Source organism: Symphalangus syndactylus, chromosome 9, assembly GCF_028878055.3.
Source record: "Symphalangus syndactylus isolate Jambi chromosome 9, NHGRI_mSymSyn1-v2.1_pri, whole genome shotgun sequence".
Classification (NCBI taxonomy): domain Eukaryota; kingdom Metazoa; phylum Chordata; class Mammalia; order Primates; family Hylobatidae; genus Symphalangus; species Symphalangus syndactylus.
In genome coordinates, this window is record NC_072431.2 from 61,213,696 (window position 1) to 61,238,754 (window position 25,059).

The 25,059-nt window shown below is 52.1% G+C and overlaps 2 protein-coding genes across 2 annotated transcripts in view; both read right to left on the bottom strand.

Moving 5' to 3' along the window:
* Nucleotides 1–25,059, bottom strand: part of SRRM3 (serine/arginine repetitive matrix 3) — an 85,233-nt gene that overhangs the window by 46,200 nt on the left and 13,974 nt on the right. Inside the window, exon 2 of the mRNA XM_055292759.1 lies at nucleotides 5,318–5,574. Coding sequence (XP_055148734.1) covers nucleotides 5,318–5,550 — 233 coding nt within the window. The 5' untranslated portion in view covers nucleotides 5,551–5,574. The remainder of the gene's footprint in view (nucleotides 1–5,317; nucleotides 5,575–25,059) is intronic.
* Nucleotides 22,076–25,059, bottom strand: part of LOC129489725 (general transcription factor II-I repeat domain-containing protein 1-like) — a 53,830-nt gene continuing 50,846 nt past the window's right edge. The window contains exon 9 of the mRNA XM_055292767.2: nucleotides 22,076–22,180. Coding sequence (XP_055148742.1) covers nucleotides 22,163–22,180 — 18 coding nt within the window. The 3' untranslated portion in view covers nucleotides 22,076–22,162. The remainder of the gene's footprint in view (nucleotides 22,181–25,059) is intronic.

The window sequence follows — 25,059 nt, forward strand, 5'->3', positions numbered from 1 at the left end:
TTTTTTGAGATGGAGTCTCGCTCTGTTGCCCAGGTTGGAGTGCAGTGGCGCAATCTCGGCTCACTGCAAGCTCCGCCTCCCGGGTTCACGCCATTCTTCTGCCTCAGCCTCCCGAGTAGCTGGGACTACAGGTGCCCGCCACCATGCCCGGCTAATTTTTTGTATTATTAGTAGAGAAGGGGTTTCACCGTGTTAGCCAGGATGGCCTCGATCTCCTGGCCTCGTGATCCGCCCACCTCGGCCTCCCAAAGTGCTGGGATTACAGGCGTGAGCCAATGCACCCGGCCTATTTTTAATTTTTTAAAAGTAGAAATGGAGTCTCGCTATGTTACACAGGCTGGTCTCAAACTCTTGGCCTCAAGCAATTCTCTCACGTCAGCCTCCCAAAGTGCTGGGATTACAGGAGTGTGCCACTATGCCCAGCTAATTATTATTATTATTATTATTAGAGATGGAGTTTCACTCTTGTTGCCCAGGCTGGAGTGCAATGGCGTGATCTCAGCTCACTACAACCTTCACCTCCTGGGTTCAAGTGATTCTACTGCCTCAGCCTCCTGAGTAGCTGGAATTACAGGCGTCCACCACCACACTTGGCTAATTGTTTTGCATTTTTAGTAGAGACGGGGTTTCACCATGTTGGCCAGGCTGGTCTCGAACTCCTGACCTCAGGTGATCCACCCACCTCGGCCTCCCAAAGTGCTGGGATTACAGGCGTGAGCCACCACGCCCAGCAATTTTTTATCTTTTGGTAGAGACAGGGTCTCCCTATGTTGCCCAGGCTTCCTGGCCTCAAGAAAACCTCGTGCCTTGGCCTGCCAAAGTACTGGGATTATAGGCATGAATTCCTGCATTAGGCCAGACGCGACCTTTTGTTTTGTTTTGTTTTTGTTTTTGTTTTTTGTTTTTAGACGGGGTCTTGCTCTGCCACCCAGTCTGGAGTGCAGTGGTGCAATCATAGCTCGCTGCAGCCTTGACTTCTCAGGCTTAAGTAATCCTCTCACCTCAGCCTTCTGAGTAGCTGGGACCACAGGCATGTGCCACCACACCTGGCTAGTTAAAAAAAATTTTTTTGTAGATGGATTGGCAGGGGGATCACTATGTTGCCAGGCTGGCCTCAAACTCCTGGGCTCAAGTGCTCCCTCCTCAGCCTCCCAGAGTGCTGGGATTATAGGCATGAGCCACAGTGACTGGAATGGTAGCCTTTTGATTCCCATTTTATAGATGAGCAAACAGAACAGGGAGAGGGGAGGGAGGGCCCAAAGCTCCAAGCCCAGGCTGGGTGCGGTGGTTCACACCTGTTATCCCAGCACTTTGGGAGGCCGAGGTGGGTGGATCATCTGAGGTCAGGAGTTCAAGACCAGCCTGGCCGACATGGTGAAACCCCGTTTCTACTAAAAATACAAAGAATTAGCTGGGTGTGGTGGCGTGCTCCTATAGTCCCAGCTATTCGAGAGGCTGAGGCAGGAGAATGGCTTGAACCCAGGAGGTGGAGGTTGCAGTGAGCCGAGATCGTGCCATTGCACTCCAGCCTAGAAAACAAGAGCGAAACTCCGCCTAAGAAAAAAAAAAAGTTCCAAGACTAGCTAGGGATGGAGCTGTGCTCTGTCGCCTCACCCAAGTCCTCACAAGAAGAGGCATGGTGTCTGGGCACGGTGGCTCACACCTGTAATCCCAGCAATTTGGGAGGCTAAGGCAGGTGGCTTACTTGAGGTCAGGAGTTCAAGACCAGCCTGGCCAACATGGTGAAACCCCGTCTCTACCAAAAAATACAAAAATTAGCCAGGTGTGGTGGCATGTGCCTGTAATCCCAGCTACTCAGGAGGCTGAGGCAGGAGAATCACTTGAACCCAGGAGACGGAGGTTGCAGTGAGCAGACATGCCACTGCACTCCAGCCTGGGTGACACAGCGAGACCCCATCTCAAACAAAACAAACAAACTAAAAAAGAGGCATGGCAAGAAGATAAATAGGGTGGCAGGGAGGATGCTGGGGGCTGGGGTGGGAGCATCACATCAGAAAGGCTGGAGGCTCCATCCCGCCCTGTGGTGATTGCAGGCTGCAAGCCAAGGCTGTCTGGGAAGGTGACTCCAAGTATGCCATCAATCACCAGTGGATTAGCCAGCAGCCATCAATATTAAGGAAAAGGATTGCTTTTTAATGAGGCCAAAGAGTGTGTGTTCCTGTGACTGATGTGAGTGTTCGTCAAATGCCTGAGAACCCGGTAAATAAACGTGACCAAACCAGTGTTTCTAGAAATGGATATTAATGACTCGATTTGATAAAAGAGCAGGGGTGCCTGGTGCTTATCGGCACTTTGTGGGGACTGGCTGGGGGCTGGGCAGTCCCATATGTGTCTTCAACGGAGGACTCTCAGAACAGCTCCAGAACACAGGTGCCCCTATTTTCCAGGTGAGTAAACTGTGGGTTGTTCAAGGTCAAGATAGGGCCGGAAGCCTGGATTTGGGAATCTCAGAATGCCTGTCCCTGCCATGATCAAATGCCCTGCTGAGGATGGGGAGGGCAGGGGGAGGGCCACTCAAGAGCTGGTTTTTTGGAGGTGGCTCCAGGATAAGGACCACCTCAAGTGACAGCTTGGGTGGGGGAAGGGACCCTGACTGAGCAAGTGGGGACATAGTGGGTGCTTCCCAGGGAAGCAGGAATCCTTGATGCTGGGGGTCTAACACCCAGGACGTGGCCAAATGCCATCACCTTTTGCTTGGGGAGGGGCTCAGTGAGGGAAGGTTCCTTGAAAGGGTGAGGGTCTTTGAGGGGGAGGGCTTTCAGGATGGGAAAGCACAGAGAAGAGGAGGGGACTTAGTGAAGGGAGAGGGGCTGAGGATGGGGATGGGTTCATCAAGGGGGTGGAGTTCTGGGAGGAGGAGGAGCAGGAAAGTGCAGGGGACACCTCGTCTGTCCCTGTCAACCCTCTTGTCCTCTGCCCACACTTCCCTCCCTCCTTGACTCTCCAGACAGAATTTGGCAGAATTTGCAGGTTTTGTTTGTGTGTTTGTTTTTGTTTTATTTTGAGATGGAGTCTCCCTCCGTTGCCCAGGCTGAAGTGCAGTGGCGCAATCTCAGCTCACTGCAACTTCTGCTTCGCGGGTTCAAGCGATTCTCCTGCCTCAGCCTCCCGAGTAGCTGGGATTACAGGCGCTCGCCACCATGCCTGGCTAATTTATTTTTATTTTTATTTTGAGACGGAGTCTTGCTCTGTCACCCAGGCTGGAGTGCAGTGGCACAATCTCGGCTCACTGCAACCTCCACCTCCAGGTTCAAGCGATTCTCCTGCCTCAGCCTCCTGAGTCGCGGGGACTACAGGCACATGCCACCATGCCTGGCTAATTTTTTGTATTTTTAGTAAAGATGGGGTTTCACCGTGTTTGCCAGGATGATCTCCATCTCCTGACCTCACGATCTGCCCGCCTTGTCCTCCCATAGTGCTGTGATTACAGGTGTGAGCCACCGCACCTGGCCTTTTTTATTTTTTTGTATTACTAGTAGAGATGGGGTTTCACCATGTTGGCAAGGCTGGTCTCGATCTCCTGACCTCAAGTGATCTGCCCACCTCGGCCTCCCAAAGTGCTGGGAGCCACCGTGAGCTGGTACACGCGTGAGCCACCACATCTGGCTGGATTTGCAGGTTTAATTCACGACCTGAGGTTCTCACTGTAGGAGATGCTCCCCACCTCGCCCCTCCTTGCCTCTGCCCCTTGAGGTCTCATTCCCTCTTCCGGTACCCACAGCTCATCAACATGTTCCCTTGCCAGCTGGAACCTCCTTTCTGTGTGTCCTCAGCATCCTGCCATCCATCCATCTATCCCTCTCTGCAAGGGGCCTCCTCCCCGCTACCTGGTCCTCTGGGTGAGGTGAGCACCAGGTCCCCATTACCCCTTCTTCTCCCTACAAGCAGCCCTGCCCGGCAGCCAGCAGGACTCTTGATCCTGGCTCTGCCTTGGCCCCCCGCCTTCCAGATGGCCTTCAGCAACTCACTGTCTCTGCCTAAGCCTGGGGGTCTTCCTAAGCTCCTCAGAGATGGTGGCCCCTGTCTAAGGGAGCCCAGGAGGCCTGGGGTGGACAAAGGTGTGGCTTGGAAGGACTACAGGACACAGGCTGTGTCTGGCCCCCTGTGGCTCCAGGCTCCAGCCCCCCTGTGTAGGGAGTTTCTTATTTCTCAGCCCACTGACAGTGCAAGTCTGATGGGCAGTCCCTGCTCCTGACTTTGACTCCTTCAGCAGCCAGCCCACTAGTTTCTTTCTTTCTTTCTTTCTTTCTTTCTTTCTTTCTTTCTTTCTTTCTTTCTTTTTTTTTTGAGACGGAGTTTTGCTCTTGTTGCCCAGGCTGGAGTGCAATGTCTCGATCGCAGCTCACTGCAACCTCTGCCTCCCGGTTCAAGTGGTTCTCCTGCTTCAGTCTCCCAAGTACCTGGGATTACAGGCATGTGCCACTACGCCCGGCTAATTTTGTATTTTTGGTAGAGACGGGGTTTCTCCATGTTGGTCAGGCTGGTCTCGAACTCCCAACCTCAGGTGATCCACCCGCCTCGGCCTCCCAAAGTGCCGAGATTACAGGCATGAGCCACCGCGCCCGGCCTTTTTTTTTTTTTTTTTGAGACGGAGTCTCAATCTGTTGCCCAGGCTGGAGTGCAGTGGCCGGATCTCAGCTCACTGCAACCTCCACCTCCGCCTCCCGGGTTCAAGAGATTCTCCTGCCTCAGCTTCCCGAGTAGCTGGGATTACAGGTACGCGTCACCACGGCTGGCTAATTTTTGTATTTTTAGTAGAGACGGATTTTCACCATGTTGGCCAGGCTGATCTCAAACTCCTGACCTCAGGTGATCCACCTGCCTAGGCCCCCCAAAGTGCTGGGATTACAGGTGTGAGACACCGCGCCCAGCTAATTTTTTTTTGTATTTTTCATAGAGACGGGGTTTCACCATGTTAGCCAGGCTGATCTCGAATTCCTGACCTCAAATAATCCACTCGCCTTGGCCTTTCAAAGTTTTGGAATCACAGGTGTGAGCCACCACTTTGCCATTAAAGGTAATGGCAAAAACCGTGCTTACTTTTGCAACAACCTAATACATAAATGAAAGATGAGCTGGACTTGCCATGGCTTCATCCCAACTGGTCTGGACTCTGGCCTCTTGTCTGGACAAGGCTCTTGGGTTCCCACAGTCGCGCGACTCCGCCCTAATACCCCCTAGCCCCGCCCTTCTCCCCGCCCACGACGTTCGCCACGCCCACGAGCAGCATCACTCGCTTCTCCCACCCTCGCCCCGCCTATCTCCCCACTCCAGCCCCGCCCCGCGGCCCGCTCACCCCTGCTCCTCCATCATCTCCTGCAGCTCCATGCACTTGAGCTCCACCCGCCGCTTGCGCTCGTGGTCCAGGATCTCGCGGTGCGCGCGCTTCACCAGGCCCGGCTCCGCGGCGCGCAGCTCCTCCTCCGCCCGCGGCCAGGTCCCCGAGGAGGCGCTGGGCTGCGGGAAGCCGTTCGCGGCGTCGGGTGGGGACGGCATGCTGGCCGCCCCGTTGTTCACGGTGGAGGACATCGTGGCTGGCCTGGGCCGCTGGCCCTGAGGGACAGACACAGACACGAGGCGGGATGGTCACTTCTTCGCCACCTGTTAAGCTCCTCTCTGCTCGAGTTAATCCTGGAGATTTAAGGGCCCACTCATGGCTCTAATCCGCTTCCTTTCCTGGTGCAGAGGGAGGCGGACGGCTGGTTTGCACCTTTGGGTCACACCTCAGGGCACGAGTGGGTTGGACACTGGGCTTTTTCCATCTGTAAGGTGGGTGGATGCAGGCCAGACTGGATGGCCTCTAAGAGCCATTGGCTGGGAATCGTGTCACCTCCAGGAACTACCGAGGACCATCCTCTCTGGCTTGCACGAATGCTTGGGCCAGACATCCCAGCGCCCACTTGCACACATCATTAACTCCCCAGTCATATTTCTCCTTTAGGCTCAATTGAAACCGTTTACGCACACACCAGGCCCACTGTCCTGGCTCTGTCCAGTGGGACACAGATTACATGTGTTCCTACCTCCCAGTCTGCTCCCAGGGCAGCCCTACAGAGAGGGGAAGATGGAAGCCTACTCCATTCCCACCCCAGAGGCAGATTTTAGCTCTCTGTTTGATCTGGCCAAATTCTCCAAAGCCAACATTCCAGATAAGTGGGGCTCACCCAGATTATGCCCACAGGACTATCTACTCCTTTGTTCTGGAAACACTGCTTCTGATGACGTGACCAAAGCTGACACTGACATTAGCTTTCCAGGCAGCCACGTCCTCCTGTAGGCTCGGGGTGGGGTGGGAGTCAACTTGGCTTGGAGCTAAGAATCCCTGACTCCATGCTAGGCCCTCCAAAGTACAGCACACACACACACACACACACACACACACACACACACACTCCAAGGACTTCTATCTTAACAGAGGGGAGGCACCTCCTGAGCTATTTCCATTTCCTTTCTCCAAGGCTCTGCTAGTTGCTAAGCAACAGGGAGGCCTCATTCCCAGGGAGTGGGGTGGGAGGGAGGGAAAGGAAGGAGGGAGGGAGGAAAAGAAGGGATTGGGCATGCCTGGACATCTTGGATCAGGCCTTCCCTGTGACACTACTCCCCCAACACACCCTCCCCTCTTTGGCCTCAGAGTGATGGGATGGGGGTGGGAGTGTTCAGAGCCACAGAAACTGGAAGGCAGAGAAGAGAGAGGGACTGTGACAGCTACAAGAGACTCTGAAGGGGACAGAGTGACAGGAGGCAACAGTGGTGATGAAAACATAAGCTCTTCTCATATGTCCTTCCCCCTGAGTCCCAAGTGCATGGGTTCTAGGCTGCGCTTCTCCACTCCTTGCTGTGTGACCCTGAAGATGTCACTACCCCTCTCTGAGCCTCTGATTTCCACCTGTTCCTGGGAGCATCTGCCAGAGTCTTCTGGAGAGGGGAGTGCCTGGGGACTTAGAGACCAAAGCTGTCCTTCTAACCCCTCTTTTCCACTCCCACACCTGCTGCTTCCCGCCTCTGTCCCGAGACCAGCCCTATACCCCAGTTCTACCAGGGGTTTTCTGGGGACACTCCACAAGCATCACCCACCATGCCCCAAACAGAGCTCCCGGTGCCCTGCTCCCCACCCACGTCGGCTGCAGTGCTTGGCTCATGGGTGACCCCTCTATCTGTTGGTCATCTGAGCCAGGGACATGTGTGGAGCTTGGAGACCCCTATTGCCCTGACCCACAACAGTTCACCTGTCATCAAGTTGGGTCCCTCATCCCTTCTTCTTTGTTCGTTTTTTGAGACAGGGTCTCACTCTGTCACCCAGGCTGGAGTGCAGTGGCACAGTCATAGCTCACTGCAGCCTTGAACTCCTGAGCTCAAGCGATATCCTCCCACCTGTCTCCCCAGTAGCTGGAACTACAGGCATGTGCCACCATACCCAGCTAATTAAAACAAAAAAAATTTTTTGTAGAATCAAGGTCTTGTTATTTTGCCCAGGGTGGTCTTGAATTCCTGGCTTCAAATAATCCTTCCACTTCGGCCTCCCAAAGTACTGAGATTACAGGCGTGAGCCACCGCACCCAGCCCCATCCCCTCTTCTCAATATTGCTCACATTTATCCACTTCGTCTCCTCCTCTGTTACCACATGGACCCAAGCTCCTCCCTCCACGCAGGTCCACTGCCTCTCTGTAGTTGCCTGGCCTCCCTGCTCTGACATTCATCCTCCATTGGCAACTTGGCAGATGGGTCCAGGAGCAAATTAGACCATGTCATGCGCTGGTTAGCAGCCTCCTGTGATTCTTGTTACCTTGGCTTAAAGCCATAGCATGGCCCTGCCTCCTGGTCCAGCCCCGTCTCCACCACTCTGCACCACACACATCCTCCTCCACCTCTCTTGGCTCCAGGCCCTTTCCTGGGATACTCTTCATTCCTAGTTGTCCTCAAAGTCACCGCTCACAGGCATTGTCACCTTCCGGAAGCCTTCCTTTCCCCTCTGGCTGGTGTCACCCTCCCAGAGCTCTTTTTTTTTTTTTGGAGCCCTCTCTGTCACCCAGGCTGGAGTGCAGTGGTACAATCTTGGCTCACTGCAACCTCCACCTCCTGGGTTCAAGTGATTCTCCCACCTCAGCCTCCTGAGTAGCTGGGATTACAGGCGCCTGCCACCTTGCCCGGCTAATTTTTGTATTTTTAGTAGAAATGGGGTTTCACCATGTTGCCCAGGCTAGTCTTGAACTCTGACCTCAGGTGATCTGCCCTCCTTGTGGCCAGGCTGGTCTGGAACTCCTGACCTCAGGTGATCTGCCCTCCCAAAGTGCTGGGATTACAGGCATGAGCCACCACTCCTGGCCTTACCTCCCAGAGTTCTTGCTGTTGTTGCTGTGGATTCAAAGGTCTGGCTCCCCCTGGGCTGAGGGCAGCTTAGCTTTCAACTCCTAGCTCCAGCTAAGTGCCTAGTGCATGTGAAGCTCAATGTGCCCGGGGCTGAACAAAGACAGTGACAACAGGAGGCAAGAGAGAGGAATACATGGCATGGCCCTTGATACGGCCTGCCAGACCCCTTTGCATTCTGTCGAATGCTATCTTGCAACTTCATCCCATGCTGCACCCCATCCTGCAACCAACACCCAGCCCCTTAGCCTTGGTCCTCATCCCCCAAATGCGTGCTCTTACTTCCTCCTTTGTGCCTTTGCCTATGTGTTTCCCCTCTGCTGGAGTCCTGTTTCCCCTTTTCTTCACCTGGGGAACTTCAACTCATCCCTCAGGGCCCAGACCAAAAATCACCTCCTCTGGGAAGCTTCCGCTCTTCCAGGAAGGATGAGTCATTCCTTCTTTGTGCTTCCGCATCTTTTGTCCACACTTTTTAAATGTGACATTTAGATACCGAGATTCAGTTGGCTGTTTGCTTCTAACTCCTATTCTAAACTGTGAGCGCTTTTAGGGGAGGGGACCATCCTTTCATTCTGGCTCGTTAGAGCCTACCCCAGCACCAGGCAATGCAAGAGGCGCGCTGAAGGTGTGGAGAGAGAGCACGAAGGCGCCAGTGAGAGCCCTGGGAGCCATGCTGTTCTACACATCTTCCCTCTGACCTGGGCAAGGTTCCCCAGCCTAGAACTTGGCCTGAGCTCCTGGAGGGCAGAGGGGGAAAGCTGGTGAGAGTCGTTCTGAATGCACTCAGATCTCCAAACCCTGAGAAATTCTAGCCCCAGTGCTAGGAGAACGCCTGGGTAGCAATGCTAGGTTGCCCAGGGTAATCTTTGCAGAAATGATTGAGGAGGAAAGGAGAGCTATGTGAAGAGAGGCGTGGCAGATGCAGCCTGGATTTTCACTAGAACAGATGGTGGATTTGACCAATTTCACCTGGTGAGTTGGAGAGGCACCAGGTGGGAATCTGCGGCAGGTCATTAATAGAATGACCCAAATCATTGCACACTAAGCCCATTTCCTTCCAAGTCAGGTTTGCTGGGCCAGCAGACCAGGGGGTGACTGCAGGACTGCAGGCACAGGGTCCCTCTGTGAGCCATATGACATTATATTTTATGAAATCATCGTGAGGCTGGGCGCAGTGGCTCACACCTGTAATCCCAGCACTTTGGGAAGCCGAGGTGGGTGGATCACCTGAGGTCAGGAGTTCAAGACCAGCCTGGGCAACATGGTGAAACCCCGTCTCTACTAAAAATACAAAAATTAGCCAGGCATGGTGGTGGGCGCCTGTAATCCCAGCTACTCAGGAGGCTGAGGCATGAGAATCGCTTGAACCTGGGAGGCAGAGGTTGCAGTGAGCCGAGATCGTGCTATTGTATTTCAGCCTGGGCGACAGAGTGAGACTCTGTCTTGAAAAAAAAAAAGAAAGAAAAAGAAATTATTGTGAGATTTATCCTTCCTTCCTTCCTTCCTTCCTTCCTTCCTTCCTTCCTTCCTTCCTTCCTTCCTTCCTTCCCCTCCTTACCTTACCTTTCTCCCTTCCCTTCCCTTCCCTTCCTAACTCTCAATCTGTTGCCCAGGCTGGAGTGCAGTGGCGTGACTATAGCTCACTGCAGCCTTGACCTCCTGGGCTTCAGTGATCTTCCTGATTCAGCCTCCAAGTAGATGAAACTACAGGTGCACCACCATGCCCAGCCGATTTTTAATTTTTTTTGTAGAGATGGGATCTTGCTATGTTGCCCAGGCTGCTCTCAAGCTCCTGGGCTCAAGTGATCTTCCTGCCTCGGCCCCCCAAAGTGTTGGGATTACAGGCATGAGTCACTGCGCCTGGCCTCACTGTGAGATTTCATAAGGTGACACTGTCCTGGTGGGTGCTAATATCCCATTTTGTTGTAATTGGTTGATTGATTGACCTATACTCAAAAGGAGCTGGTTAATGGATCAATGTCATGTTAGATGTAAGTATTTAGTGGAGAATCACAGGGCTCTATTCTCACCACGTCTGATCCAATATGTTCACTATTGACTGGCTAGAACATTGGTAGTCTGACAATCAAATTCACTGAGGACACAGCCTGAGAGGGCTCATGGATATACAGTCAGAATCTAAAAGGACTCAGTAGCCGGAGACATTGGAAGAATCTAAGAAGGTGAAACAGGGCCAGGTGCAGTGGCTCACATCTGTAGTCCTAGCACTTTGAGAGGCTGAGGCGGGCAGATCACGAGGTCAGGAGTTCGAGACCAGCCTGGCCAACATGGTGAAACCCCGTCTCTACTAAAAGTACAAAAATTAGCCAGTCATGGTGGTAAATGCCTGCAATCTAAGCTACTCAGGAGGCTGAGGCAGGAGAATCACTTGAACCTGGGAGGCAGAGATTGCAGTGAACCGAGATCGCACCACTGCACTCCAGCCTGGGCAATTGAGCGAGACTCCATCTCAAAAAAAAAAAAAAAAAGAAGAAGAAGAAGGTGAAACAGGATAGTGAAAAGTGCCACATTCTGAAGCTGGGTCCCAAACTAAAATTGGAATGGGGTAGACATAGTTCAGAAGCAGAATATTTGGGAAGGATTATAGGGATTTTCAATGATCACAGACTCAATTTGAGTCAATATCATAATGTGGCTGTCAAAAACGCATGTTATCTTAGGATATGTCAACAAAAATAGGATGCCAAGAAGTGGGAAGATTATAAGGATATACAGGTGGTCAGAATGCCTAGCTTCAAATATATGAAGGATTGTAGAGGATTTAGGTCAAACCTGGCTGAATCGACTGAGAGGCTTGTTAGAAGTAGTGATGTTTAGCTAGCAATGCCAGATTTGCCAAATAGGAACACAGCATACCCAGTTAAATTTGAATTTTATATTTGGAACATACTTCTACTAAGAAATTATTCGTTGTTTATCTGAAATTCAAATTTAACTGAGTGTCCTATATTTCATATGTCAGTGCTACCTGGAATCCAACCCAGATCTACCGAATCAAAGTCTTGGCTGGGCATGGTGGCTCATGCCTGTAATCTCAATGCTTTGGGAGGCCGAGGCGGGTGGATCACAAGGTCAGGAGATTGAGACCATCCTGGCTAACATGGTGAAACCCTGTCTCTACTAAATATACAAAAAATTAGCCGGGCGTAGTGGCAGGTGCCTGTAGTCTTAGCTACTCAGGAGGCTGAGGCAGGAGAATGGCATGAACCCAGGGGGCGGAGCTTGCAGTGATCATGCCACTGCACTTCAGCCTGGGTGACAGAGTGAGACTCAGTCTCAAAAAAAAAAAAAAAAAAAAAGGCTCTGGGGATGAAAATGCTCATGTCCCCCAGGTTCTCCTGATATAGCCCAGGTATGGACCACCAATTAGGGGGAGGTGGGCAGTGGTCTAGAAATAGCCATTTTCAAATTTTATTGAGCATCAGAATCACCAGGAAGACTTGTTAAGACACAGATTTGTTTTGTTTTGTTTTATTTGAGATGGCGTCTCGCACTGTTGCCCGGGCTGGAGTGCAATGGCACAATCTCAGCTCACTGCAACCTCCGCCTCTCAGGTTCACATGATTCTCCTTTCTTAGCCCCTCCTGAGTAGCTGGGATTACAGATGCACACCACTACACCCGGCTAACTTTTTGTATTTTTAGTAGAGACGGGGTTTCACTATGTTGGCCAGACTGATCTCGAACTTCTGATCTCATGATCCGCCCGCCTCAGCCTCCCAAAGTGCTGGAATTACAGGCTTGAGCCACTGCGCCCAGCAAGACACAGATTGTTGACTTCACCCCCATAGTTTCTGATTTGGTAGATCTGGAGTGGGGCTTGAGAATTTGCATTTCTAACAACACCAATACTACTGGTCCTTAGAATTCCCTAAGAGGAGCAAGGCCCTAGCCGATCTGCAAAACAGAGCCCCAAGATTCTTGCAGGCAAGTCATCTAGTGTTGATTTCAGCTCAGTTCAAAAAAGAGTCTTGTCTTGTTTTGTTTTTATTTTATAATAATCAAAACTCTTAAAAACGAAGCAATTCTGGCCAGGTGTGGGGGCTTGCACCTGTAATCCCAGCACTTTTGGAGGCAGAGGCAGGCGGATCGCTTGAGGTCAGGAATTCGAGACCAGCCTAGCCAATTTGGTGAGACACTGTCTCTACTAAAAATACAAAAATTAGCTGAATGTGGTGGCGCGTGCCTATAATCCCAGCTACTTGGGAAGATGAGGCATGAGAATAGCTTGAACCCAGGAGGCGGAGGTTGCAGTGACCCAAGATCGCGCCACTGCACTTTAGCCTGGGTGACAGAGTGAGATTTCATCTCAGAAAACAAACAAAAAAACAAACAAACAAAACTAAGCAGTTTGTCGTAGGATGAATGAGGTCTCTATTACAGGAATTGTTCAAACATGAGATAGAAACAATATTCACGCATTCACTCAACAAACACTCACCCAGCATCTACTCTGGGCCTCACGTTATTAAAGGCTGAGGGTATAGAGATGAACATGACCCCATCATGGCGCTGTAGAAGCTCACAGGCTGGTTCAGGAGACTGACAGGTAAACAGCAGCGTAGTGTGATAAGAGAACTGGAGAAGTGTCTGTAGCCCTGCTTGGTTCGTCAAGGCAGGCTTTTCAGCAAGGCTGGGAGGGAGCAGGAGGCAGGGCTGCCAGAGCCAGTGAGGACAACCGAGATTCAAGAAATAAATGGGCCAATCTGGCAGGGTTTGTAATTGACTGGATGTGGGATGGGGGAGGCAGCTTAGATGACACCGGGTCTCTGGCCTGGGTGACCAGGTGGATGGTGCAGCCATTTATTGTGATAGGGAACATGAAGAACAAATTGGAGGTGCTTGAGGGTGAGGGGTTTGCTGGTGCAAGCAGGCAGATATGGAGTCTAGAGCTATAATCTGAACCCTAACTCTAACTTGTTCTGGTCCTTGGAGGCATTGACACTGTCCTTCTTTGGAGGCAGAGCAGCAAATAGGAAGTCTCTACCCTACCACTGGTTGGCTGTGAGACCATGAACAAGTCCCTTCCCCTCTCTGCACCCTTGTTTCTCCCACTGAACAATGACTCAAAGACCCCAAGGGTCCTTTCCTACTCTGGAAGTCTGGGTAATACTAACTCTAAATGTGTGGCACCAGGCTGGGTGTGGTGGCTTACGCCTGTAATCCCAGCACTTTGGGAGGCTGAAGCAGGTGGATCACCTGAGGCCAGGAGTTCGAGACCCGCCTGACCAACATGCTGAAACCCTGTCTCTACTAAAAATACAAAATGAGCTGGGTGTGGTGGCGCATGCCTGTAATCCCAGCTACTTGGGGGGCTGAGGCAGAAGAATAGCTTGAACTCAGGAGGCGGAGGTTGCAGTGAGCTGAGATCACACCGTTGTACTCCAGCCTGGGGAACAAGAGTGAAACTCCATCTCAAAAAATAAAATAAATAAATAAATAACACCAGACCTTCAGCCCACTTCCTTTCTGCTGATACAGCCAGGAGCCAGGGCCCCACCGGCCACCCTTAGAGCTCAACTGAAGCTGTCCCCAGCGTTGGGTCAGCTCCCAAGGGCAAGCCCAGATGCTGGAGCCAGCCAAACCCATGTGTAGATTAAGTAATGAAGCCCTAGTTTAATGCTTGCCAAAGGGGCACACTCCCTCTTCTACCAGCCAGGAAGTGGTTAAAGGCCTAGAGGCCTGATTTCCCAGCCTCCTGGCTGGGTCCCTGGACTTGCCTCCCTCCCACAAGCCCAAGCCTGGGTTTCCTGAGCAAGCCTGGCTGTGGATACGATGGGCCACAAACTGGATGCTGCTACCTGCAAGTGATTAATTGAAGGTGAAACAGCTCATCTGTACTGCAGGGTCCAGCCTGTTCCGGAAAGTCAGCTGCTGACAGGCGCAGAGGCCCCTCAGCTAACGAGGTCAGCACTCACCCTGGGGCTCAGAGGGAGAAGATGCTCAGATCGGTAGTGACCTGGTCAGGTCTGGGGGAGAGGGAACGGGCTGTAGTGAGAAGTGGACCACAGATGAGTCTGGGAAGAGGCCCAGCCCTGCCCTGGGGACCCCTGATTTGAGAGGGAGACAGGAGAGTGATCTTTGGGAATTCATAAGCTGAGAGACCTAGGGCATGTGACTTCAACTCTCTGGGCCTCAGTTTCCTTGCCTGTAAAATGAAACTAACAATAGCATCTTCCTCATAGGTTTGTTGTAAAGGACTAATACATGGGAAATGCCCTCACAGTACCTAGTGTGCAATGAATATCTCGTAAATGGCACTGGAGATTAATTATTATTATTATTATTATTATTTTTTTTTTTTTTTTGAGATGGAGTCTCGCTCTGTCGCCCAGGCTGGAGTGCAGTGGCGCAATCTCGGCTCACTGCAAGCTCTGCCTCCCGGGTTCACGCCATTCTCCTGCCTCAGCCTCTCCGAGTAGCTGGGACTACAGGCGCCCGCCACCATGCCCGGCTAATTTTTTTTTTTGTATTTTTAGTAGAGACGGGGTTTCACCGCAGTCTCGATCTCCTGACCTCGTGATCCGCCCGCCTCGGCCTCCCAAAGTGCTGGGATTACAAGCGTGAGCCACCGCGCCCGGCGAGATTAATTATTATTATTATTATTATCATTATTATTATTATTGTAGACACAGGACCTCACGATGTTGCCCAGGCTGGTCTCAAACTCCTGGCCTCAAGTGATTCCCCCGCCTTGGCTTCCCAAAGCACTGGGATTACAGGAGTGAGCAAACTCCTCCCTGCTCCCCATCTCTCTGGCAGCATCGCAGCCCTCCAGCACCACGGACAGCACCCCCATCACCAATTCAGGGGCCCCATTTGCTCCTGGGGCTGAGAAGCCTCTTTTGCTGGGAAAGGGGGGGGGGGCGGGGAGGGGGGCAGCACCATTCCTCTAGGGCGTTTTTTCTCCTGGCCTTGCCAGACAGAGGCATGCCTCCCCAGAGGTAATGTCAGGACTCAGAGCCTCCACACGCTCAAAGGTACAGATTCCCACAGCTTCAAGTGAGCACTTGAGCACTTCGTCTGTGGTCACACAATTTAACCACCTTCTTACTTCTAAGATCTTTCTGCTGTCTTCTACTAGGGCCAGGAAAAAAGAGTGTTAGACCAGGACAAGGACTTGGAGTCAGAAGACTTTAGTTTAAATTCTGGCTCCACTACTTCTGCCTGGGTGATCAGGAAAAGTCATTAAACTTCTCTGAGCCTCAGTTTCCTCATCTGTAAAATGTAGTGTTGGGATTCGGTCAGGCTGGTGGAAAAAATATTAGTTATGATAGCCACAAAACCCTTTCGGAAGGCCTGAGGGTTTTCACATGACTTCGGTAATAGACCTGGTCGAAGGCAGGCTGGTCCCTTTACCTTAAGTTAAATAGATTAGAGTAGTAAATAACGGGATGTGGGGAAGTTATCCAGTTAACTTGTTTACTCATGTGGTCTTAAGATGAGCCTTTGATGTGTGCTTTTTACTCGGGAAGTGCTCAATGTCAATTACCCTCTAATGGCGCTGACTCAAGCTTTTGTTAACTAATCTTAATGAATAAACGTGAGTCTCCCTAGCTGATCGGGGTGGCCACAGTGACAAAACTCTCTTGGTGTGTAGGCGGTCACTCAGCAGGACTGGCAAAACAGAGTATTTGTGTATCAGTGTACATTTTATTTATCCATCATTTGGGTCAGGGTCTGTGGGCAGACCCTCGTAGCTAATATGCTCTTGTGAGGAGCAATACCCTAGTCTTGTAGCTTGTAGCTTGGTGGGATCATTCATTCATTCTTTCTTACAGTAACAGGCTTGTTATGAAGACAGATCCTGATGCCATTCTCCCACCCACCCACCCAGTCCTGCGGGAGCAAAAAAGAGACCAGGGAGGCTCTACATTTGCCTAGGATGGTCAGGGAAGGTTTCATGAAGATAATGATGTTAGAAATGTGCCTTTGAAAGATGTGTCTTCGACCGGGCACGGTGGCTCATGCCTGTAATTCTAGCATTTTGGGAGGCCAAGGTGGGCGGATTGCCTGAGCTCAGGAGTTCGAGACCAGCCTGGGCAACATGGTAAAACCCCGTCTCTACTAAAATACAAAAAATTAGCCAGGCCTGTCAGCGTGGGCCTGTAATCCCAGCTACTCAGGAGGCTGTGGCAGGAGAATCGCTTGAACCCGGGAGGCAGAGGTTGCAGTGAGCTGTGATTGTGTCACTGCACTCCAGCCTGGGGGACAGAGCAAGACTCTGTCTCAAAAAAAAAAAAAAAAAAAAAAAAGGGAAGAGAAGGGAGGAGAAGGGAGTGGGGCAGGGGGGAAGTGTGGGAGAGGAGGGGAGGGGAGGGGAGGGATATGTCTTCTCCAGATAAGGAACAGGGAGTCCAGGGGACAGGACAGGCAAAAGCCAAGGGCATGTTAAGATCCATAGACCCTTGACTAAGAGGGCTACAGTGGAATAGAATTTCTGATCCAGGAAGCTGCATCCCTGTGAAGGTGGTGGCTGCAAACACAGAATCAGACCTTCCAGAGAAAAAGCCCAGTGCGGGGACAGCAGGTGGGCAGGGATGTGCCTCCTGAGGAAAAAGATTCTTTGTAACTCTCAGAAATGAGACAGAACTGACAAATATGCATGAAACCAGGTCCTTAAGTTGTGAAACTCATTCTGGGTCTTGTTAAAAATAAATGTGTGCGGGGCCAGGTGCGGTGGCTCACGCCTGTAATCTCAGCATTTTGGGAGGCTGAGGTGGGCGGATCACGAGTTCAGGAGATTGAGACCATCCTGGCTAACACGGTGAAACGCTGTATCTACTAAAAATACAAAAAATTAGCCGGGCGTGGTGGCGGGTGCCTGTAGTCCCAGCTACTTGGGAGGCTGAGGCAGGAGAATGGCGTGAACCCAGGAGGTGGAGATTGCAGTGAGCTGAGATCGCACCACTGCACTCCAGCCTGGGCGACAGAGGGAGACTCTGTCAAATAAATAAATAAATAAATAAATAAATAGTGTGCGCAACAATCGTTTGTCAAGATACTTTATCAAGCTGGAAAAGAAAAGCCATCTGCATTCTGTCCAAGGAACCTAGGTGTGTCCCCACTCCAAATCCTGGCATTGAAGCCAGGTGCAGCCATGACAGGGACGTATTCCCTGGAGCACTCTCCTGCGGACCCTTCCCTTCCCTGTGTAAGGACCCTTCTGCAGACCTCCAGCCTTGAACACTTTATATTGAAAGCTTCCCCTGTGCTCACTGCCCAAGAGCGTGGGGCTGGGGGAGTAAGGACCAGAGGACCAAGGGACACCCCATCAACTCCAAGCTTGGGTCATTCATTCAGGTCACAGCTATTTGTGAGCAGCTACTCTGGGGTTCACCAGAGGACAAGAGAGAAATGAAGAAGGAGAAGCACTGGTGCTTATCATGCTGAGGATGATGGATGCATGGCAGAGACATCTAACAGCTGGGGTGTGTCGGGAGAGGAGCATAGCTAGGAGGTCTTCCTGGAGGAGAGATCTTGAAGCATAAGTAAGAGTTGGTGGGACAAAGGAGAAGGAGAAGGATGTCCTGGTCAGGGTGTGGGGGTGAGCAGGAAGAAGGCATGGAGAGGAAAGAGGGAAAAGCATGGACTTGAAGCTGGGCGCGGTGGCTCAATCCTGTAATCCCAGCACTTTGGGAGGCTGAGCCGGGAGTATCATTTGAGGTCAGGAGTTCGAGACCAGCCTGGCCAGCATGGTGAAACCCTGTCTCCACTAAAAATACAAAAATCACCCAGGCATGGTGGCGGGTGCCTATAATCCCAGCTACTCAGGAGGCTGAGGCAGGAAGATTGCTTGAACCCAGGAGGCAGAGGTTGCAGTGAGTCGAGATCATGCCACTGCACTCCAGCCTGAGCAACAGAGGGAGACTCCATCTCAAAAAATTAAAAAAATTAAAAAAAAAAAAGCATGGGCTTGTCTTGCTGAGCCCACTGAGCCAGGAGGGGAGGGAGGGCCAGGTCCCCAGGGCCTTCAGACTCAGGCTGAGGACCTAGGACCACACCCTGCAGGCAATAGGGAGCCAGTGAAGGGTACTGAGCTGGGGAGGTCAGATTTGCATTTTGGAAAGATCTCTCTTGCAGCTTCTCTTTTTTTTTTTTTTTTTTTTTTGGGACAGGGTCTCCTTCTATCACCCAGGCTGGAGTGCAGTGGTACAATTATGGCTCACTGCAGCCTCTACCTCTTGGGCTCAAGCGATCCTCCCACCTCAGCCTCCCAAGTAGCTGGTCACTACTACACACAGGCACATACAACCATGTCCAGCTAATTTTTGAAAGTTTTTTAGAGACAGGGTCTCACTAGTTTGTCTCTAACTCCTGGACTCAAGCAACCCTCCTGCCTTGGCCTCCCAAAGCTCTGGGATTGCAGGTGTGAGCCACTGTGCTCAACTCTCTCTTGCAACCTGATGCCCTCAGGCCCCTAAAGGATAACTGATAACCCAGTCCACATGAACCAAGACAGACCTGTGCCGATCAGCCAGTAGCAGATGGGTTCAAATCACTTACTATGTGTGCTTAGTGATTTAACGTCTTCCTTATCTGTAAAATGGGGTTAATATAAGTACCCCCACCTCAGGGTAAGGAGTAAAGGAATAATGTGTGTACAGTGCCTGGGTAGGCGATAAGCTCTATGAATTAAGTGTTAGCTGTTATCAGCCATGAACTACACCAATCAGTCTAAATCACTACAGGCATGAGTTAGACCAGGAGGAAATATAGATCCATATAAATCAGAACAGATCAGGTCAATAATTACCATTTTAAATCATTACAAACACTCATAGCCCAATCATGGCACTTTTCACAGATACAAACCCACATAGACCAGTAGAGACCAGTAGAGACGGGTAAGAAGAGGGCAGGTGCGGGGCGCGGTGGCTCACACCTGTAATCCCAGCACTTTGGGAGGCCGAGGTGGGTGGATCACGAGGTCAGGAGATCGAGACCATCCTGGCTAACACGGTGAAACCCTGTCTCTACGAAAAATTAGCTGGGTGTGGTGGTGGGCGCCTGTAGTCCCAGCTACTCGGGAGGCTGAGGCAGGAGAATGGCATGAACCCGGGAGGCAGAGCTTGCAGTGAGCTGAAATCGCGCCACTGCACTCCAGCCTGGGTGACAGAGCGAGACTCCATCTCAAAAAAAAAAAAAAGAAGAGGGCAAGCCTGGTGGCTCACACCTGTAATTCCAGCAATTTGGGAGGCTGAGGTGGGTGGATCACCTGAGGTCAGGAGTTCGAGACCAGCCTGGCCAACATGGCAAAACTCTTTCACTAAAAATACAAAAATTAACCGGGTGTGGTGGTGGGCACCTGTGATCCCAGCTACTCGGGAGGCTGAGGCAGGAGAATCGCTTGAACCCAGGAGGCGGAGGTTGCGGTGAACTGAGATTGCGCCACTGCATTCCAGCCTGGGCAACCAAGCGAGACCTTGTCTGGAGAAGAAAGAAAAAAAAGACGGGTAAGAAGACACTGCAGAGAGAGGCCTGGGAGGAAGTGGCTCAGGCAGCCGGCAGAGCCCAGTGAGCTTCCTCCATGACTCCTTGGAGTCTCTCTGGAGAGGCGCTGGTGCTGGCACGGCTGTTTGTTACCCAACCCTCCAGAAGACGCAGTGGGGGAAGGGGAATTGCTGAAAGCCTTGCTTTCAGTAATTCAGCAGCTGGAGCTTCCTGCCACCCCTGCTGGAGCTGGAGGAAAATCTTGGCCTGAGCCCCCAGGCTGGGGCTGGCTGGGGGTGGGAGGGCTGGTTCCTGGAGGGGCAGGCAGCCTGACTTGCAAGGGTGCGGGCACTACACCTCTGCGTTTTGGCCATAGCCCTTGTGGTCCCTTTTCTGCCCTCCCCTTTTCAGTCTAGGGCTGGGCCCAGCCTGCCTGGGCAGGGCTCGGGCTGACACTCTCCCTGCCGTCTCAGTCTGTGCTGGGGAACGGAGGTGGCTGGGCTGGCAAAGTTTCCAGGGCCAAGATGGGGTGTCCGGGGCTGGTGAGGCAGCGAGAGTGAGCCCGCAGACCACAGGAGAAAGCCCTGGTGGCTTAGCTGGCAATGTGTCCAGCCCTACGCTATCCTTGTCCAGCTCCACACCACATTCCACTCCACCCAAGAACACACTGACCCACGCTGTTCCTCAAGCCCGGAAGGTTCTTCCTCATCTACCCATCCTGCAAGACTGCTCAAGCATCACCTCCTCCGTGAAGCCTTCCCTGACTGCGTGGAAGGACTTCCTGGGGGACGTGCCTCTGCTGTCACCCTGTGGCTACTACTCGCAATCTAGCATGACTATTGCTCCCTGGCTGACTGAGGGCTGTCCAATGGCAGAGACTGGGCCGATCCACATCTGTATCCCTAGTGCCCAGCACAGGGTTTGGCACAGAGTAGCCACCTGGGACTGTTTGCTGAGACTCTGCCTGTGTTTGCACCGATGGGAGCTCACTGCTTATTGTTTTACCACCATCATCTCTGGGAACTACAGAGGGAGAGGTCCTTGGTCACTGCTCTCACTATGCCTAGACTACGTGCATGCTGACATTTACATGGGCCTCATGGTCATGTACTTTGTAAATCCTCGAGTCCAGCCTTGTCTTTGTTTGTTTGTTTGTTTTTGAGACAGTGTCTTGCTGTGTTGCCCAGGCTGGAGTGCAGTGGTGTGATCTTGGCTCACTGCAACCTCCACCTCCTGGGTTCCAACCATTCTTGTGCCTTAGCCACCCAAGTAGCTGGGATTACAGGCGTGTGCCACCATGCCCGGCTAATTTTTTGTATTTTTAGTAGAGACGGGGTTTCACTATGTTGGCCAGGCTGGTCTCAAACTCCTGACCTCAAGTGATCCACCCGCCTTGGCCTCCCAGAGTGCTGGGATGACAGGTGTGAGCCACCGCACCCGGCCCCAGCCCTGTCTTTGAATAGATAGGAAGGACTTGCCTGGTCAAGGCTCCTGTCTTTGTTGGCTCTGATTTGGGTTCCTGGAGCAAAGATTTGGGTGGCAACCAAGCAGGCTGCCCAGGGCATCCCCTCAGGCTTCTGCTGGGCTGGCTGAGATCAAAGAGAAAGCCAGCTGGGGGCTGGAGCATCACTGACAAGGGACAAGGAGGGACAAGGAGGCCTCCACTGTCTGCTGCCTCCAGAGGAGTCCACAATACAGGTAATGCAGCCCAGGTGAGAACAGGTAATAATGCTCAGGTGAGATCAGTGCAGACTGATGTGGCCCAGGACAGGTCATACAGAGCCTTATAAATGGGACAGACCCAGCCAAGCCAGGAGCTCAGACCGGCTGATCAACAGAGGACAGTGGGGACACCACACGCCAGCATGAGAGACAGCTGGAAGGTATCAGAATGAGCAACAGTGGCTACTGAAAGCAATACAGGCCGGGCGTGGTGGCTCACGCCTGTAATCCCAACACTTTGGGAGGCTGAGGCAGGTGGATCACTTGAGGCCAGGAGTTCAAGACCAGCCTGGCCAACATGGCCATCTCTACTAAAAATACAAAAATTAGCCAGGCATGGTGGCGGGTGCCTGTAATCCCAGCTACTTGGGAGGCTGCGGCAGGAGAATCGCTTGAACCTGGGAGGTGGAAGTTGCAGTGAGCCAAGATCACGCCACTGCACTCCAGCCTGGGCAACAACAGAGAGACTCCGTCTCAAAAAGAAAAAAAAAAAAAAAATAGCCAGTTGTGATGGTGCATGCCTATAGTCCCAGCTACTTGGGAAGCTGAGGCAGGAGAATCTCTTGAACCCGGGAAGCAGAGGTTGTAGTGAGCCGAGATTTCACCACTGCAATCCAGGCTGGGCAACAGAGTGAGACCTTGCCAAAAAAAAAAAAAAAAAAAGAAAGAAAGAAAAAAAAGAAAGCAACACAGACCAGTTCAACCTAGTAGACAGATTTGTAGAGGCCAGAACTGATATGAAATAAGCAAGTAGTGGTTTGGTCTCTTCTCCCCTGCATTCTAGAGGAACAAAAGAATCCCTGCCTTACTCAGTCCTCCTGCTCTCTGTCAGGGCCCTCAGTGGCCTTGTGGGAGGCTGAAGCCTTGCCACCAGGAGCAGACAGCTTCCCTGGGGCTGCTGAGCAAGAATGGAGATGGGGGTGGGGTGGAGGGTGGGGAGAATGTTCTACAGAAACAGCTTCAGCTTAGCCCAAGAAAGAACAGTCTTATGACTGAGCTGTCACTGATGGCAGGTGGCAGTCTCTGTGTCCCAGGAGGATGCAAATCAGATGGCCTTGGTGGAGATATGGAGGGAGAGCCACGTGTGTGTCAGAAGCCCATGCTCTCTGAGGACCCTCCCAAGCTGGCCTTGAGGACTGACCCTGCAGTGAAATCGGAGAAGCCTGTGTGCTTTCCCCAGTTTTCATCAACTCCTTCTCCTTCCCCCAGGATCAGATCCCAACCCCCGCTCCAGGTTCACACCTGGAAGCTAGGCAGAGGAAGGCACAATGGGCTAGAAGTTGTATGACCAGATCCCTTCTCCTTTCCGGTCCTCAGTTTCTCTCATCTGGACCAAGTGTCAGGGGCCTGGATACTGGCAGGGCTCGGGTGGTGTTAGTCTAAACTGCACCATTTTGTAAGCTTCCTGCTATTTTGCAGACCTTAGTCAAAGTGAAACACTTCACGGTGGTTTGGGCCGTTAGAAACATCCTACCTAACCACCTGACCACAAGGTGGACAAAGGCCCGACTGAAGAAACAGCCTTCCTCTTACGATATTCTGCTGGGACAAAATGCAAGGAGTACCACATTCTGCCAGAACAAGGGCCAGAACTGCCTCATTATTGGAACATCTTATCAATATCCTGCCGGGCAAACCATACTGCTTAGACCCCTCCCGCCCATACCTATAAATTGTGCCAGCCTGTAAGCAGCGGTGGGCTCTGACATTAGGCTGGTCCCCCACTTCTGAAGGTTTTATGCTGGACGTAAAACCTGCATTTGCGCCCAGGTGTGGTGGCTCACGCCTGTAATCCCAGCACTTTGGGAGGCCGAGGTGGGTGGATCACCTGAGGTCAGCAATTTGAGCACAGCCTGGCCAATATGGGGAAACTCAGTCTCTACTAAAAATACAAAACAGCCAGGCGTGGTGGCGGACGCCTGTAATCCCAGCAACTCGGGAAGTTGAGGCAGGAGAATCGCTTGAGCTTGAGGGAAGGAAGTTGCAGTGGGCAGAGATTGCGCCATTGCACTCCAGCCTGTGCGACAAGAGCAAAACTTCGTCTCAAAAAACAAAACAAAACAAAACCTGCATTTGCTTTTGAGCCGCCCTCTTTCTGTGTGTGTGTCTTTCTATAATCCTTGCCTTCCCTTCAAAACCTAACAGGTGGAGATGGGCTCTGAGTCCCTGGCAGTGCAAGACTGACAAGAATCAAAATTGGATGGTGATGTGCACCCCTACCCTACCCCTACCCAGGCCAGAGCTATCAGCAGGAAGGGTGTGTGCTGGACAGACAGTCCGGCCCCTTCCACCCACTGAGGAGGGTGACAGGAGAAGCCACGGGCAGCTGCCTCCACTGCCCTTACAATCTCATTATGGAAAATTCCCTCTATTGACTCAGCTCCAATCAAGCCGGCTGCCTGGGGGGCATCCCCTCAGGTTTCTGCTGGGCCGGCTGAGATCAAAGAGAGAGTCCGGATGGGGGCTGGAGCATCACTGACTTTCCCATCGATCCAGATGTGCCTCTCGTTGCTAGGCAACAGCCTCCAGTCTCTCCCGGTCTTTCCTCCCCTCAGGGGCTGCAGAATTGGACAGTAAAAGGGGAGAGAGGGAGAGACCCCACATTCACTCTCCATGTCATCCCTTCCCAAGCTAGAAACCTCTGTCACCAACCTGGGAACCTTTCCTCCCCAGAAAGCAATTCCCTTGTCCATGTTGAGAGCTTGACCCTACCACCAAAACGAACTTCTTCTCTCTCCTCACATTTGTATGCGCCTCCAGTGTATTGGAAATCCATCCCTCCTCTGCTCCATGTAAGCACTCTCTCAGGAAGACAGGCCAAGGACTCGCCATTGAAGAAATCAAGGCTCAGAGAAGAGAAGGGGCCCTCAAGGACTCAGTGGAAAAGTCAAGATAAGACTGCAGGTTCCTTGTCCAGGCTCCGTGGCTCATGCCTGTAATCCCAGCACTTTGTGAAGCCAAGGTGGGAAGACTGCTTGAACCCAGGAGTTCAAGACCAGCCTGGGGGCAGGCATGATGGCTCACGCCTGTAATCCCAGCACTTTGGGAGGCCGAGGTGGGAAGACTGCTTGAACCCAGGAGTTCAAGACCAGCCTGGAGGCAGGCACGGTGGCTCATGCCTGTAATCCCAACACTTTGGGAGGTCAAGGCTGGGGGATCACCTGAGGTAAGGAGTTCAAGACCAGCCTGGCCAACATGGTGAAACCCCATCTCTACTAAAACGACAAAAAATTAGCCAGGTGTGGGCCGGGCGTGGTGGCTCATGCCTGTAATCCCAGCACTTTGGGAGGCCAAGGTGGGCAGATCACCAGGTCAGGAGATTGAGACCATCCTGGCTAACACGGTGAAACCCCGTTTCTACTAAAAAGAAAAAAAAAAAAATTAGCTGGGCGTGGTGGTGGGTGCCTGTAGTCCCAGCTACTCAGGAGGCTGAGGAAGGAGAATGGCGTGAACTTGGGAGGTGGAGCTTGCAGTGAGCCGAGATCGCACCACTGCACT